General features: G+C 60.3%; 2 protein-coding genes across 3 annotated transcripts; both read right to left on the reverse strand.

The window, feature by feature from the left end:
- Nucleotides 1-142: 142 nt before the first annotated feature.
- On the reverse strand, nt 143-3856 carry LYL1 (LYL1 basic helix-loop-helix family member). Its single transcript, XM_041761112.1, has 4 exons — nt 3406-3856; nt 1898-2250; nt 1723-1814; nt 143-848 (listed from the first exon to the last, which is right to left on the reverse strand). The coding sequence occupies exons 2-4, from the start codon at nt 2227-2229 to the stop codon at nt 433-435; spliced, it is 840 nt and encodes a 279-aa protein (XP_041617046.1). The 5' UTR covers nt 2230-2250; nt 3406-3856; the 3' UTR covers nt 143-432.
- Nucleotides 3857-5541: 1685 nt separating this feature from the next.
- Nucleotides 5542-13108, reverse strand: TRMT1 (tRNA methyltransferase 1). 2 transcript variants are annotated; one of them, XM_041762734.1, is made up of 17 exons: nt 12986-13108; nt 12477-12761; nt 12333-12388; nt 11936-12078; nt 11578-11765; nt 9969-10084; nt 9763-9875; nt 8810-8958; nt 8536-8622; nt 8383-8452; nt 8147-8281; nt 7963-8048; nt 7553-7661; nt 7391-7467; nt 6129-6248; nt 5908-6037; nt 5542-5715 (listed from the first exon to the last, which is right to left on the reverse strand). In XM_041762734.1, exons 2-17 carry the CDS (start codon nt 12734-12736, stop codon nt 5566-5568), a joined length of 1989 nt encoding a protein of 662 aa, XP_041618668.1. In that variant the 5' UTR covers nt 12737-12761; nt 12986-13108; the 3' UTR covers nt 5542-5565. The 2 variants fall into 2 exon arrangements, with proteins under 2 accessions (XP_041618668.1, XP_041618669.1); XM_041762735.1 differs by having other exon boundaries at nt 12477-12680; nt 12986-13082.
- Nucleotides 13109-13111: the final 3 nt, after the last annotated feature.

Below are 13111 nucleotides of genomic sequence, written 5' to 3' on the forward strand. Positions count from 1 at the left end.
GCCTCTCCCGACGCCCCTGACGCGGTCCAGGAGCGTCTCATCCCTGGGTCTCCAGGAGGGGGCGCCGCTGAGAAGGGCCAAGACTCCCCGGTCCCTCCCCACCTCTCCCGCTGGCCCCAGCCCGCAAAAAAGAGGCACCACGTTAGTCCGATGACCAGGCTGCCATGTTGGTCCCCGGCCCCCGGCCCCGGGAGGGAGATGCGGGAAAGGCCATTTCCAGGGGCGCCGGGTGATATAAAGGTCTGCAAGACCCCTGGGGGCGACAGCCGCCCTTCCGGACGCCGGGGCCCTTCTCCCCGTTGGGGACGTCCTCACTGGTCCCTCTTCGGGGCAGTTCGCTCCAGAGCAGGCGCAGGGCATCGGCTGCCCTTTCCCCGACCGCTCTGGGCGGAGTTCCCGGTGCCCCTCGGCTCAGAGGCAACGCCGCGGAGGTCACCGCACCTCAGGGCTCACGGCCGCTCGTTCCGTCTTGATGGGCCGGGCCGCCCCGTCGGGGCCGCCGTCGGGGCCGGCCGGGGGCGCGGGCTGCGCGCGCACCGCGGCCTCGGCCCTGCGACAAGGCCCGCGGCGGGAGCCGTCGTGCGGGGCTCGGTGCGCCGGCCGTTTGCGGGGCCCGGGCGGGGCGGGGCCTGCGGCCAGAGCGGCCGCCTGGTCGCGCAGCAGCCGCACCAGGAAGCCAATGTATTTCATGGCCAAGCGGAGCACCTCGTTCTTGCTCAGCTTCCGGTCGGGCGGGTGCGTTGGCAGCAGCTTCCTGAGCTCTGCGAAGGCACCATTCACGTTCTGCTGCCGCCAGCGCTCCCGGCTGTTGGTGAACACACGCCGGGCCACCTTCTGGGGCTGGTGCCCTGCGAACAGGAGGGGTCGGGTTGGCGCCGGGGCCCAGGGGGCGCCCCCTCCTGCCCTGCTTCGGGCACCCAGGACCCTCGTAGGCGCTTCCACAGGCGGTGGGCTGGGGCTTTCTCCACCCGAGCGGAGCGATCCACAAGTAGGATCCATGTGTAGGTCCCCCGCTGCTCGTGAGCAACCGGCTTCCCCGCTCCCTCCCCCTTCGACAAGGACCATCACAGGCCAAGGCTGCAGACAACCGAGATCTTCTGTATCTCTGACTGCCCACACCTTTCTGTCAGTGGCTGAGATGCCTAGGGAAATGTTTCCCGTGGCCGTCAGTCTGGGGAGCTGTCCCATGGTCCTCATTCTGAGTGTGCCCCTGAATGTGCCTGGAGATGCACGTGGGTCTGAGAGGTTCCTTAGGTGTGACCGTGGTCCCCCCCCCCCCCCCCCCCCGTCTGTGTCTTGGGTGAACTCTGGCATAGTTAAATGGCTGTGGTTGTGTACAATCGTTGCCAGGTGGTTGTGGTTGTGTGGCTGTGGTTCTGTGGCTGACTCTTGTGTGGCCGTGGTCCTAAGTGGCTGTGGTTGTGTGGCTGTCTCTTGTGTGGTTGTTGTCCTGTTTCCTGCACGGCTGTGCATTCTATTGGAGCTGTCATTTTGTGGCCCCCCACGCCATGGCACATTTGCCGTGAACTCTTTGTGGCTTGTTGGGTGGCTGTGGTCATGTGGGGCTGGCCAGGGGTCTGTGGTTTTGCACAGGGGTATAACCTGAGTACTGAGTCCCTGTGGGGGCTGTCCTGTATATGTCTGTGTGCACCTGTAGCACCTTTTCCTGTGCAGATGTGAGTCCCAGCAGAGATGGCTATGCACACACCAACCCATACTCACCCTCAGCCAGCTCCAGCTCACAGTGGCTCGGTCTCCGCTTCAGCCGGCTGCTAGGGAAGATGCCAAAAGGTCCTGCTGGCCCAATGTAGAGGCTGTAAGGGGTCGTGGGTCACTAACGCCTTGTGGGCAAGGACCCCGGCCCTGGATTCCCCCCAGGCCCCAGCTCCCCACTGACCTGTTGAGGAAAGGGTGAGGGTGATAATGCAGGGCCAGGGGCGGTGGGGCAGTTCCCAGGGTAGAGAGCTGCAGCAGCGGGGGCCGCAGGGCACTCAGCTCCGTGGTGGCCACGGCTGCCCCTGGGGGCCTGGTGTGGCCCAGGCTGATCACTGGCACGCCAGGAGGCAGCCTGGGGGATGAGGAGCTTTGGTGGCCAACCTCCTTCACTTTCGGGGGCCCAGGCGAGGCGGGCTTGGGGGGCAGAGCAGGCACTGGGCTGGGGGCACACACCATTTCGGCCTTCTCAGTCATGGTGGGGCCCACCTCTGCCTGGGCCTGGGGCGGGCACATGGACCCCAAGGGGGTGCTCACCTGTGGGAGGGAAGGAAGCCAGTGGGGAGGGAGAAATCAGATGCCATGCACATCCCTTAGCCCAACACCACCCTCAGATGATGGAAAGGGTGGGGAGATGGTGGGGTGGTGGGCAAAGGCAGGTGGACTCAGAAACCACCAGGACACGCGAGGGGAATCTGCACAAGGGCAGGAGGTACCCAGTGAGTCTTGGCAGCACTGAGCTTGGCAGTGCCATCTCTGAGCTGTTTGTGATTCACGAGGGGCCTCAGTTGCCCAGCTTCTGAGAAAATTTCCTTTATTACAGAATCCCTTCTCACCTGGAGCCTGGAGAGAGGGGGAAGGAAGGAACCCATGAAGGATCCCATTGCCCCCAGGATGACCCTGTAATTCTCAGATCTGATCCTGAGACACCCCCTTATTGATACCATGTGACCTTAGAGTTCCTCTACAATTGACTCTGACCCTTCACTGATTCCTCCCCCAGCTGACCATGTGGGCCCTCAGCTATGACCCTGGGGCTCTCTTCTCATTGCCCATGTCACACCCTGAAAGTCCTCCATTATCGCTCCATTGACTCCCACCCCCTTATGAACCCTGTAACCCCACTGCCGACACTATGATCAAAAATGCCAATCCAGGGATCCCTGGGTGGCGCAGCGGTTTGGCGCCTGCCTTTGGCCCAGGGCGCGATCCTGGAGACCCGGGATCGAATCCCACGTCGGGCTCCCGGTGCATGGAGCCTGCTTCTCCCTCCGCCTGTGTCTCTGCCTCTCTCTCTCTCTCTGTGACTATCATAAATAAAAAATTAAAAAAAAAAATGCCAATCCAGGATCCCCAAACCCTGACCCCACTGATCAGTACATAGTCATGTCCCAATTCTTCTCTGGCCCTCCCTGGTGTCCCCCACACCCCATTTCCTACCCGCATCAGCATCCACTCTTTTGCATCTCTGCTTAGACAGTTTGGCTCCATGGCTTGCAGTGTCCCAGCAACTTCTGGGACTCCTGGCCTCTCTGCCCTGTCATCCCTACCTAGGCCCTGGAGAAGCTGGCCTGGACTTTCCCTTAGTGGGTACCCCCTGATGAATGAATGAATGAATGAATGAATGAATGAACAAATGAATGAATGTAGGCCTTCCCAGGATCCCCCACCTTCAGGCAACTCCCCTCTTACCCCGGCGCTGGTCCTGCTGTCCGGTGAGTGCCCTGGCTCTGTCCTTCAGGGCTCCAGGCCGGGTTCCGTGGCCCCAATCGGATGCGGCCTCGGCGGCGGCGGCGGCGGCGGCGGCGGCGGTCGGGGCCGCCGGGAGCTTGCCGCCCCCTCCCGGCAGCAGCGTCGGGGCCGCGCCTCTTCCCGGGCTCCCAAAGGCCGCGGCGACGGCGGCGTGGATCCCTCGAGGGAAAGTGAGCTGCTCCTGGCCGGCCCGCCCTCTCCCCGCCCCCGGCGGCCCAGTTTCCTCCCTCTCACCCCCGGCCGCGCCGGAGGATGCTGGACCGGCACAGATAAGGGCCTGGCCGACTGGCCGCGCCTGATAAGGAGCCGGGCTGACCCCGGAGGAAACCGGCGGGCGGGGATCTCTGAGCGCGGGCCCCGCGGCCCCGCCCCCGGCCGGCGACGGACCGAGCCTTCACCCCTCAGGGCCTCACCTTCCCTCCCCCCAGGCGCTGGAGTGGCCCAGGGCCTCGGAGGACCCCGACCAATGCACGGCTGGGAGTGACGGACCCGGATGCACGCAGAGGGGAAACTGAGGCAGGGAAGCAGCAGCTTCCCGTATCGCTTGGGTTTCACCTCTGGCTTTGAACACCCCCCTGCCCAAGTGTCGGCGCTGATGGGGGTGGAGAGTCCTTTCCGGCAGTGCTGGGGCCTCGTGACCCAGGGCCCCCTCCTGCTCCTCCTCTCTTCACCCAGTTTGGTTCCTCTTTTTACACCACCCCTCCCTCCGGGGCTCTGCACCACCCCCACCCCAGGCTGAGGCCCTGGAGGGAAGGCCATTCTTACAGGCAGCCCTTAGGTGTCCAGCCTGGGCCAGCGTCCTGGGCCCCCCTGGGCCTGCTGTCCCTACCACCTTTTCAGGCCCAGGATGGAGGATGAGAGCTAGTGCCACAACTGGGAGGGACTCCCAGGGTGCCAGGGCTAGCAGCACCTTACAATAGGTGCTCCCCTCCTGTCCCCAGGATGTGGATCCTCTAGGCCACAGGACCACACAGCCCCAACTTGGTGGTCTCTGGCCCTCATCCCACATCACAGGCCACTTTGAGGGTGGAGGGGACCATGGTGATAAAGAGGTGTTGGGCAAGTGTCTGGGGTGCTGGTGGCACTCAGCCCCGAGCCAGAGCCTCACGAGAGGGGCCGCAGGAAGAGCTTGGTAGCAGGGACCAGACTCTACCTTTCTCTAGTGCCCTCCCACCTGTGTCAGTCGTGCTTTGCCTCGGGTGTATCTATCTGGGGACAGCAGGAGCCACCGCCTCCCAGGACTCCGGTGAAGCCCAGGAGCAGCCGACCACCAGCCGTCCCACTGCCCCAGGGAAGCAGGGGTTCGGCTCGCAGCACATCAGTTACCTGATGTTCCCTACAAGCTAGGTTCTTGGATTAGGTTCATTTCACAGGTGGGGATGCAGCGGAGAAAGGTGTTTGGGAGGTGGGGGTGGGGACCCTCGGCCTCTCCGTTAACGTCGCTCAGCCTCCGTGAGCTCAGCCCCCAGAGGGGAGGGGAAGCGCAGGCCCGCCAGCGCCTCAGTGCGCTCGCCGGAGGGGCCGCGGAGCAGGAAGCACCTGGTCTGGAGCGGATGCACCAGGCGCCTGGTTCCGGCCCGGCTTCCGCCACCGAGGCCCCGCGGGGAGCTCTGCCAGGGAACCCAGGCGGCGACGCGAGGCCGGGTAGGGGTTGGTTGACTGGGGAGCCCGTCTGCGACGGCGCGCACGCCGACAGGGGGTGTGGGTGTGCGCGTTGGGGCGGGGGAAGGGGTTAAGGCCCTGCGGGCACGAGCACACGGCCGCCGCCCCGTGGTCGCGCCAGGAACTGCAGGCACCCGCAGCGTGGGGGGGGGCAGGGGGGCGGCGCCCGGAGCTGCAAGGGGACAGACCACCGCGCAGCCAGAGAGGGTCAGCTTCCACCCCCACCCGGGGACAGAACGTCCCAGGCAGAAACACTGACCACACTTCAGTCAGCAAGGGACAGACAGGCTTCCAGAACCACAGAGCTCCCCCAGGGAGGAAGAGACTGCAGACAGGCCGCTGGAGAGGACAGAGCCCTTAAGGCAGATGGACAGACAGACCACAGGCAGCCTTCTCATCCAGACAAGACCGTCGAAGAGATGACATCTCTTTATTGGCTCAGTCTACTCCAGGACCAGTGGCGACGCCTGGCCCTGGTGGGTTCTGGTAAGGGGTCTTGGGACCGTCACTGGGGGTGGCTTCAGCAGCGTCCTCGGGTGTTGGGGGGCTGTGGGAGTAGCAGCACTCGTCCCCACGCTGACAGGTGCCCTGGTGGGAGGATGGGGGGTGTGAACCCTGGCCCAGAGCTCATCAGCCTCTGCTGGGTCCTTTTCCTGGATGGGGAGCTCACTCCTACCCCTTGCCTGCCCCAGGTGTCCCGGCCCTGATTGGCCCTTGGCCGTATCCTGTTGCTGGGAGGGGGATCCCCAGGTGCTGCAGGGCCAGCTGAGGGTGCCTCACCTCCTTGAATCTTTTACAGGGAAACGTCTTGAGCCGGGCAGCCCGCTGGACTGGGTCTTCCGCGGGCTCCTTTCTCTTATTCTGGTGCAGCCTGCGTCTCTCCTCCATAGCTTCACCTGCAGCCTTGCCCCTGTGCAGGGAGAGGGAGTAGCTGGGACCCCGTCTGGCCTTTGTGCCCCCCTGCCCTGGCCAAGCCCCACGGCCACCGTATTCTCACTCACCCTGGCCGGGCGCGGGGCCGGGGGCCCCAGTTGGCCTCGGGATTAGCCTGGAAGCGCTTGAGTCCTCGCTGGCGGGAGCTGGGGTTGGCATCATCCCGGACAGTGAAGTTGGCCTGCAGCCTGGGGAAGCGGGAGTCGGGGCTGAGGGGCAGAGGCCTGAGGGTGTGCACAGACCACCTGCCGATCGCAGTGCAGCTCCATGAGCTTCGAGAAGATTGCGTCTGCCTGTCAGGACCCTCATCCATTTATTTTTTTATTTTTTTAAATTTTTTTTTTTAATTTTTATTTATTTATGATAGTCACAGAGAGAGAGGGGGGGGGGGGCAGAGACACAGGCAGAGGGAGAAGCAGGCTCCATGCACCAGGAGCCTGACGTGGGATTCGATCCTGGGTCTCCAGGATCGCGCCCTGGGTCAAAGGCAGGCGCCAAACCGCTGCGCCACCCAGGGATCCCTATTTTTTTATTTTTTAAAAAAGATTTTATTTATTCATGAGAGACACGGAGAGAGAGGCAGAGACATAGGTAGAGAGAGAAGCAGGCTCCATGAGGGGAGCCTGATGCAGGACTTGATCCAAGGACCCCAGGGTCATGCCCTGGGCCGAAGGCGCTCAACCGCTGAGCCACCCAAGTGTCCCGACCCTCATCCATTTAAATAAACATTTAGCAAGTGTCTATTCTGTGGTGCCTCAAATCTGCTGCCAGTGGTAAAGCCCATGTTCTAGCACATGAGACAGTGGGACGGATCAGAAATATGCAAATGATATGGTGTTAGGGCACGAGTAAGGGTCTTGAAAAAAAATGGAGCAGGATAAAGGGAAGAAAAGCCCTGATAAAGGTGGCTGGGTGGGGTTGCGCCTGGGGAGTTTGGCCCGGGACGGAGTGAGTGAGGCGGGGAGAGCCGGACAGAGGAGGACAGGAGATGTCAGGCAGATGCTGCAGAGCCTACAGGTAGAACTCTGGTCTCTAGTGAGTGAGGTGGGAGGCACAGGGTTCTGAGCACAGGGCAGACGTGATCTGACTCAGGTGCTCACTGGTTGTACCTTCGCTGCTGTGGGGAGAACAGACTGGGTGGGGAGAGGGTGGGGCCCGGGGGTGCGGGTGGGCAGTGGTGCGCCCAGACCAGGGCAGGGGCAGAAGGGGAGGGCAAGGAGGAAGATTCTGGGTCTCACTCGAACGAGCAGGTGTCTGTGTGGGGAAGTATCTGTGTCGTCTGCACGCACGGGGCTTCCCCTGCCTGGGGCGGCCCTGGCGGTGCCCGTACCTGGGCTCCACGCTGAGAATGCGGAACGCCGGGCTGGTCTCTGACAGGCGCTCCCGTTTCACCGGACACTCCTTTTCCTGGGAGGCAAAGCTCGAAGGTCAGGGGATGCAGGCCTGACCATGTCCTGCCTGCCCATGACCCTCCGGTCAGACCAGCCCTCACCCAGCAGCGCATGATGTCCCAGAGGGCCGAAGAGGGGGCATCCGTCTTCACCGCATTCTTGCAGGCATGGGACAGTGAGACCTGGAAGCCAGCGTGGAGGAGGGCCGACCTGGGGAGCAGGAGGGGCCGCGGTCAGCAGAGTGGGTGGGGGGCCGGACCCCAAAGCCAGTGCTGACCTGTGTGGGTGGGAGCCACTCGACTGGACCGGTGCAGCTGGACGTCTCACGGGGGCTGCGTGGCCTGCATGATGCCAGTGATCGTAAGAATAAGGCTGTCCCCCCTCGCCAAGGCTCATAGCCTCCGAGCTGTGTTCCCAGCTCCTGTGCAGAGGCACGCTGGATCTCTGTTTTATGGGAGACCCTGGCCTGAGAGGCTCTGGACTCGCCCGAGGGCACGCGGGGGACCCTCACCGCAGCTGTAGAAGGCTGGGCGTGCTGCAGTGGATGGTGCTGCTTAGCTGGTCCAGCGTGTAGTAGAGAGGCACGTCCGGGAGCTCCTGCGAGGGGGGACACGATGGGTGTGGGCAGATGGAGGAGGGATGGTGGGGCACAGGTGGAGCCCCCCACCCCCTCCCCGTCGTGGCCCAGCCCCCACCTCAGTGATGACACTCAAGACCCCTCGGATGCGCTCCGAAGTGTGGAAGCGGCCAGGGTTGGTGCTCACAGCCTCTAGGACACGACCCACGAAGTCCAGGTCATGGATGGGCTCTGCCCACAGGGGACCGCCAAGCTACAGACACACACGCACGGCAGCCAGATGGGCAGGGGTCAAGACCACCACGATCCTAGTGGTGCCGCCCCCCTCCCCCCATTTCCTCTCCCTTGCCTCACCTGGTGTCGCTGCCCACAGTGCTCACACTCCGGAGCGACTGGGGGACCGCAGGCTGCAGAAAACTTGACCCTGCAGATAGACAAGGGTGGTGGGAGGGGACAGTGACCCTGGGACTCCCCCTACACCTTCCTCCCCGGCTCACCCTTACTCACCGGCCACCAGCGGCTCCCGACGCTTTGCCAAGACGCTGAAGGTGGAAGGTCCCGCAGCCCACACACTGGAATACCAGTGCCTGCTTGCTGTGGGGGAACAGGGGTGGCCCCATGTTCCTAGCGTGATTACTACACCCCAACTCCTCCCTCGGGCTGACTTCATCCCCATCTGGACCCCCATTTCCCCGGGGTAGCATCATGCCCCGCCCTCCCAATGCCCCTAAAGGCCCCATTGCCTCCTTCCATTCATCACTCTTCCTTGCCCCAGACTAACCTGGCTGAGGCTTTGACCTTGGCCTGGCCGGTGAAGACACGAACGAAAACACGCACATAGAAGTCAGCACTGATGCTGAGCAGTGGCACCACGAAGCGCTGGTAGCAGTTGGCTCGGAGGTCCAGGCTGTGCAGGACGATCCTCAGGGCCTGGGGGTGGGAAATGGCCATCAGCCATCCTCATGCCTCCACTGCCACCTCCCCGCCACCCTGGTGGCACACAAGGTGCTCACAACACAGATCAGGGCCAGCTCCCTGGGTTCCAGGCCCAGCCTCAAGCATCCTGGCTGCATGACCCTTGCCAACTGAATGCCTCAGCTACCTCTGTCTACGAAATCACAGAAGTTGGTGTCTCTTTATGGCCCTGCAGGGGGGACACTACACCATTAAGGAACGCACGGGGCCGCTAAACTGAATGTATTCCAATTAGTGATGTCAGCGTGCCCCATGCGATGGGCTCCAAGGACCTGCGCTCTGGTTTCCCAGGCTGACCTGACGACAGGGCCCCTAAGGAACAAAGATGGGACATCCTTCATTTGGGCCCATGGATGCAGCCACCCCCTGCCTCCTTGAATCCCCATGGCAACCCATGCTCATCATGCTCATTTCACAGATGCAAAAACTAAGGCCCCAGAAGATGAAATCAATTGTCCAATGACACTGGCAAAGCTAGGATGTGAACCCAAACCCAGACCCAAAAACGGTCTTAAAAAGCAATTTTGAAAAACTGTTAAAGGAGATGATATATTAGGAAAAATGACATAACTAATCACGGGCTCCTACCCTGGGCAGAACCATTGCCCCCCAAATGACCAGAATTGGCAGGCCAGGCTCTCGGGACTATGTTGGTTATAGACATGCTTGTCCGGAACTCTCAGGATGGATCTGGCCCTGGCTGCCTGGAGGCAGCTCAGCAGGTCTACAGGGTGGAAAGGGCTGGGCCCCCCCCCTCACCATCTCGTGGCAGGCACGACTCTTGAGGGCCATGGCCCCATACTTGCTGTAGCACGTCTCTCCGCTGTTCCCCGCCAGCACTGCCATGTCCGTGCAGGTCACACACAGCAGCCCTGCAAGGAGGGCTTGGACAGTCAGGATCCGAGAGTCCCCTCTCTACACCCCTGTGTCAGCCACTCTTCACCCTCGAATTAGCATGGCCTCACCTCCTTCACTCACAGCCTGCACAGCTGCATCCAAGAAGGGAGCAGGGCTGCCATAGGGGTCCAGGTCGATGACATCAAACCGCTCGGATACCTTCTGGTGCTGGTACATCAGCATCCTGGGAGCAAGAAGGCCAGGTCCTCAACCCCCTGCACAGGGAGGGTCCTGCTCTGTCCCCTACTCATGTTCACTCATTCAGTGTGACCATGTTGGGCTGGATTTGGGGGCCAGCTGCCTAGGTTCATGTCTTGGCAAGGCCACTTGCTGAGTGACTCTTCCTCCTTGGGCCTCAGCATGCTCATGTCTAACAATGGCAATAGTAAGAGCCAGTGGAGATATAACATGTATGTACCTGACAACTGTTTCAAGCATTTTATAAATCTTTTTTTTTTTTAAGATTTTATTTATTTATTTGAGAGAGAGAGATCAGGAGTAGGGGGAGGACAGAGGGAGAGGGAGAAGCAGACTCCTTGCTGAGCAGAGGGATCCCGAATCCCAGAAATCCTAACTTGAGCCCAAGGCAGACACTAATCGACTGAGCTGCCCAGGTGCCCCTATAGATCTCTTAACTCATTGATTCAAATAATCTTCCAGATAAATCAATGGATTTGAAATGATTATTGCTCCCTTTGTAGGTGAGGAAATGCAAATGCTACCTTCTCAGTGTAGCCTGCCCTGACCCTGTTATTTAAAATTGTAACCCACCCACCACCTTCCTCCATCACCTACTCCACCCTCAATCACCCCCCACCCCAGCACTTTTCACCTCTAGCTTATTATACAGTTTACTCATTTGTCTTGTTATTTGTTATGGTTTTTGTTTCCTATGAGGTCTTTTTTAAAAAATATTTTATTCTTTTATTTATTTGAGAGAGAGGGTGAGCGAGAGAATGAGCAGGGCAGAGGGAGGAGAAGCAGATTCCCGCTGAGCAGGGAGCCCGACTCAGGGCTCAATCCCAATACCCCAGGGGAAGATGCTTAGCCCAAAAGGGCCAGCCAGGGGCCCCTCCTATCAGGTTTTTAATAGTCAGGAAACCGTGTACTTTTTAAGCAAATACTTTTTATTTGTTTTCTGTAAAGGGTCAGAGAGTAAGTATTTTAGGCTTTGTGGGCCACAAATGGTACCCTTTTTAACCCTTTAAAAATGCAAAAAGCATTCTTAGCTGGTGGCCTCTAAAAAACCAGGCACCTGGCCTCACCGGGGGGTTGTTTGCAAGGCCCCTGCATTAGAATGTGAATGCCACAAGGTCAGGGATTTTGTCGGTCTTGTTTACAGATGCCTGGCACAGAGCAAACGACTAGACTAGATATACATACGCTGGTTCATAGAATGAATAAAAGTACCAGAGGTGGAGAAGTCTAAAAGGGAAACCACAATGGTACATGCTTCTGGCCAAACACCATCTCTCATTTAATCAACACAGCATTAGTATTACAACTCCTGTAATACTCACATTCTCGTGTTATAGACAAGGAAACTGGGGCTCAGAGAAACTGAGGCACTCTCCCAAGGTCACAGAGGAAGACTACGACAGGCCTAAGATTTAAGCCCAGGCAGCCTTGTTCTAGCATGCACCTCTCAGCCATCAGGCTCTGCGGCCCCAAACCTACCGGGCATCTGCATGCCTGGGATGTACCAGGTGGGCCACACCGTTGAGCTGCACGTTACGGCAAATGAGATCCACGGCTCGGGCAGAGGCATCATTGGCAACCACAGACTGGAGCCCGGGCACCTCTCGCGCAAAGCGAATGGAACGTAGGCCGGAGGCTGCCAGACCCTCCAGTACTCGAAGGCCTTCCTGTTGGGGGTAATCAGGGAGCCCCACTTACATGGATACCTCTGTCCTCTGCTGGGCAACAAGGAGCGCCCCCCCCCTCCCCACTTCCTATAGCTCTGCCACCTCAGGAGCCTTCCTTCCTCCATGACTGGAGGACTCCAGGGCTGCCACCTGCTATGTTCAGGCCCCACCTCGCAGATCTCCCCCACGGCAGCTGTTCGAGGTTGGTCTCCTGGGGCCAGGTTTGCACCCTCCTTCATCTCAGCCTTTTCCTCCTCTTGCTCTGACAAGTCCACGACCACCTTTTGCACGTCCTTCTCACCTGGTACCTTGACTGCAGCCACCCAGAAGCACAAGTCAGGGAATATTAAAGCTTCCTCTGAGACACCTCCCCCTATTTCTCAGTAAACGGAAGATTCATGGAAGATCTTCCTCAAAGCCCCTGGGGAAAGCCTGAAGGAAATGAGCCCGAGGCCCGCTGTGTGTGTGGCCAGAGCCTTTCAGGACTTTAAGGGAAAGGGAGGCGGGGCAGGGAGAGAGCTCTGTGTGACCTCCGCCCACCAGGAGTGGGGGGGGACCTCGACTCACTCTGGATTCCTTTGGCCGCGAGCTGAATGCGAGCAAACTCGGTGATCACGGCACATCTGCGGGAGACGGAGGGTTAGCTCACCCCTCCCCCCATCCTTGCAGTTCCACTGCCCTCTGCCACGCTGGCCCCAGACCCCTGCTCACGTCAGGTCCCGGTTGAACTCCTGCACTGGGTTGTAGAAGACTTCGTTGGCGCTGGGGAAGGCTATTTTGGCGGCCCCCTCGGTGACAGTTGTCTCCTGAATCTCAGAGGGGCGCTCTTCTCCGCAGGGCTCAGTGCCGTTCTCCATTTCGGCCGGATTCGGTAGCCCTTGCGGCTGCCCCTTCATAAACCCGGCTCTACAGAGACTGCAGGCGGAGCGGAGAGTCAGGTTTAGCCACGGAAGGATTCTCGCACGGGACATCCGCGGGGGCCTCTACCCGTCAAGCCTGGTTGAGGGGGGCGGGCAGGGGAAGGCATAGGAAGCGCATCAGAGAGATGTGTCCCCGAGCCAGGTGTCCTACACCTTAATAAAGATTAAGAAGACCCGGCGGCCTCGGTAGGGTGACACCACACCCCATCTTCGGAGGATCTGCCCCTGAGAAGCCAGAAGCCCTCGAGAGGGCCCGACCCTGGCCTGGATCCATCCCCGCGACGCCGAAGCCTTTCTCACCCTCGCCCGAGGCGTCGAGGACCGAGATATTCTGGGTGCACGTTTCCCGGATTAGGACCTGGGCGTCGCCATGTTGGCACAGTGGGAGGGCAGGTCACATGATAGATTTTAGCCAATCAGTGATGC

Source organism: Vulpes lagopus, chromosome 7, assembly GCF_018345385.1.
Source record: "Vulpes lagopus strain Blue_001 chromosome 7, ASM1834538v1, whole genome shotgun sequence".
Taxonomy (NCBI): domain Eukaryota; kingdom Metazoa; phylum Chordata; class Mammalia; order Carnivora; family Canidae; genus Vulpes; species Vulpes lagopus.

Excerpts from the sequence above, each read along its gene's own strand:
- TRMT1 (XM_041762734.1), bottom strand. The coding sequence starts at position 12,736 with ATGTCCCGTGCGAGAATCCTTCCGTGGCTAAACCTGACTCTCCGCTCC. Across the intron at positions 8,959-9,762 it reads GTCGTGCCTGCCACGAGATG|GCCCTGAGGATCGTCCTGCA; the intron begins GTGAGGGGGGGG and ends TCCCACCCCCAG. Across the intron at positions 7,468-7,552 it reads GGGACATCATGCGCTGCTGG|GAAAAGGAGTGTCCGGTGAA; the intron begins GTGAGGGCTGGT and ends TTTGCCTCCCAG.
- LYL1 (XM_041761112.1), bottom strand. The coding sequence starts at position 2,229 with ATGTGCCCGCCCCAGGCCCAGGCAGAGGTGGGCCCCACCATGACTGAG. Across the intron at positions 1,815-1,897 it reads CCTCACCCTTTCCTCAACAG|CCTCTACATTGGGCCAGCAG; the intron begins GTCAGTGGGGAG and ends GACCCCTTACAG. Across the intron at positions 849-1,722 it reads TGAGCTGGAGCTGGCTGAGG|GGCACCAGCCCCAGAAGGTG; the intron begins GTGAGTATGGGT and ends TCCTGTTCGCAG.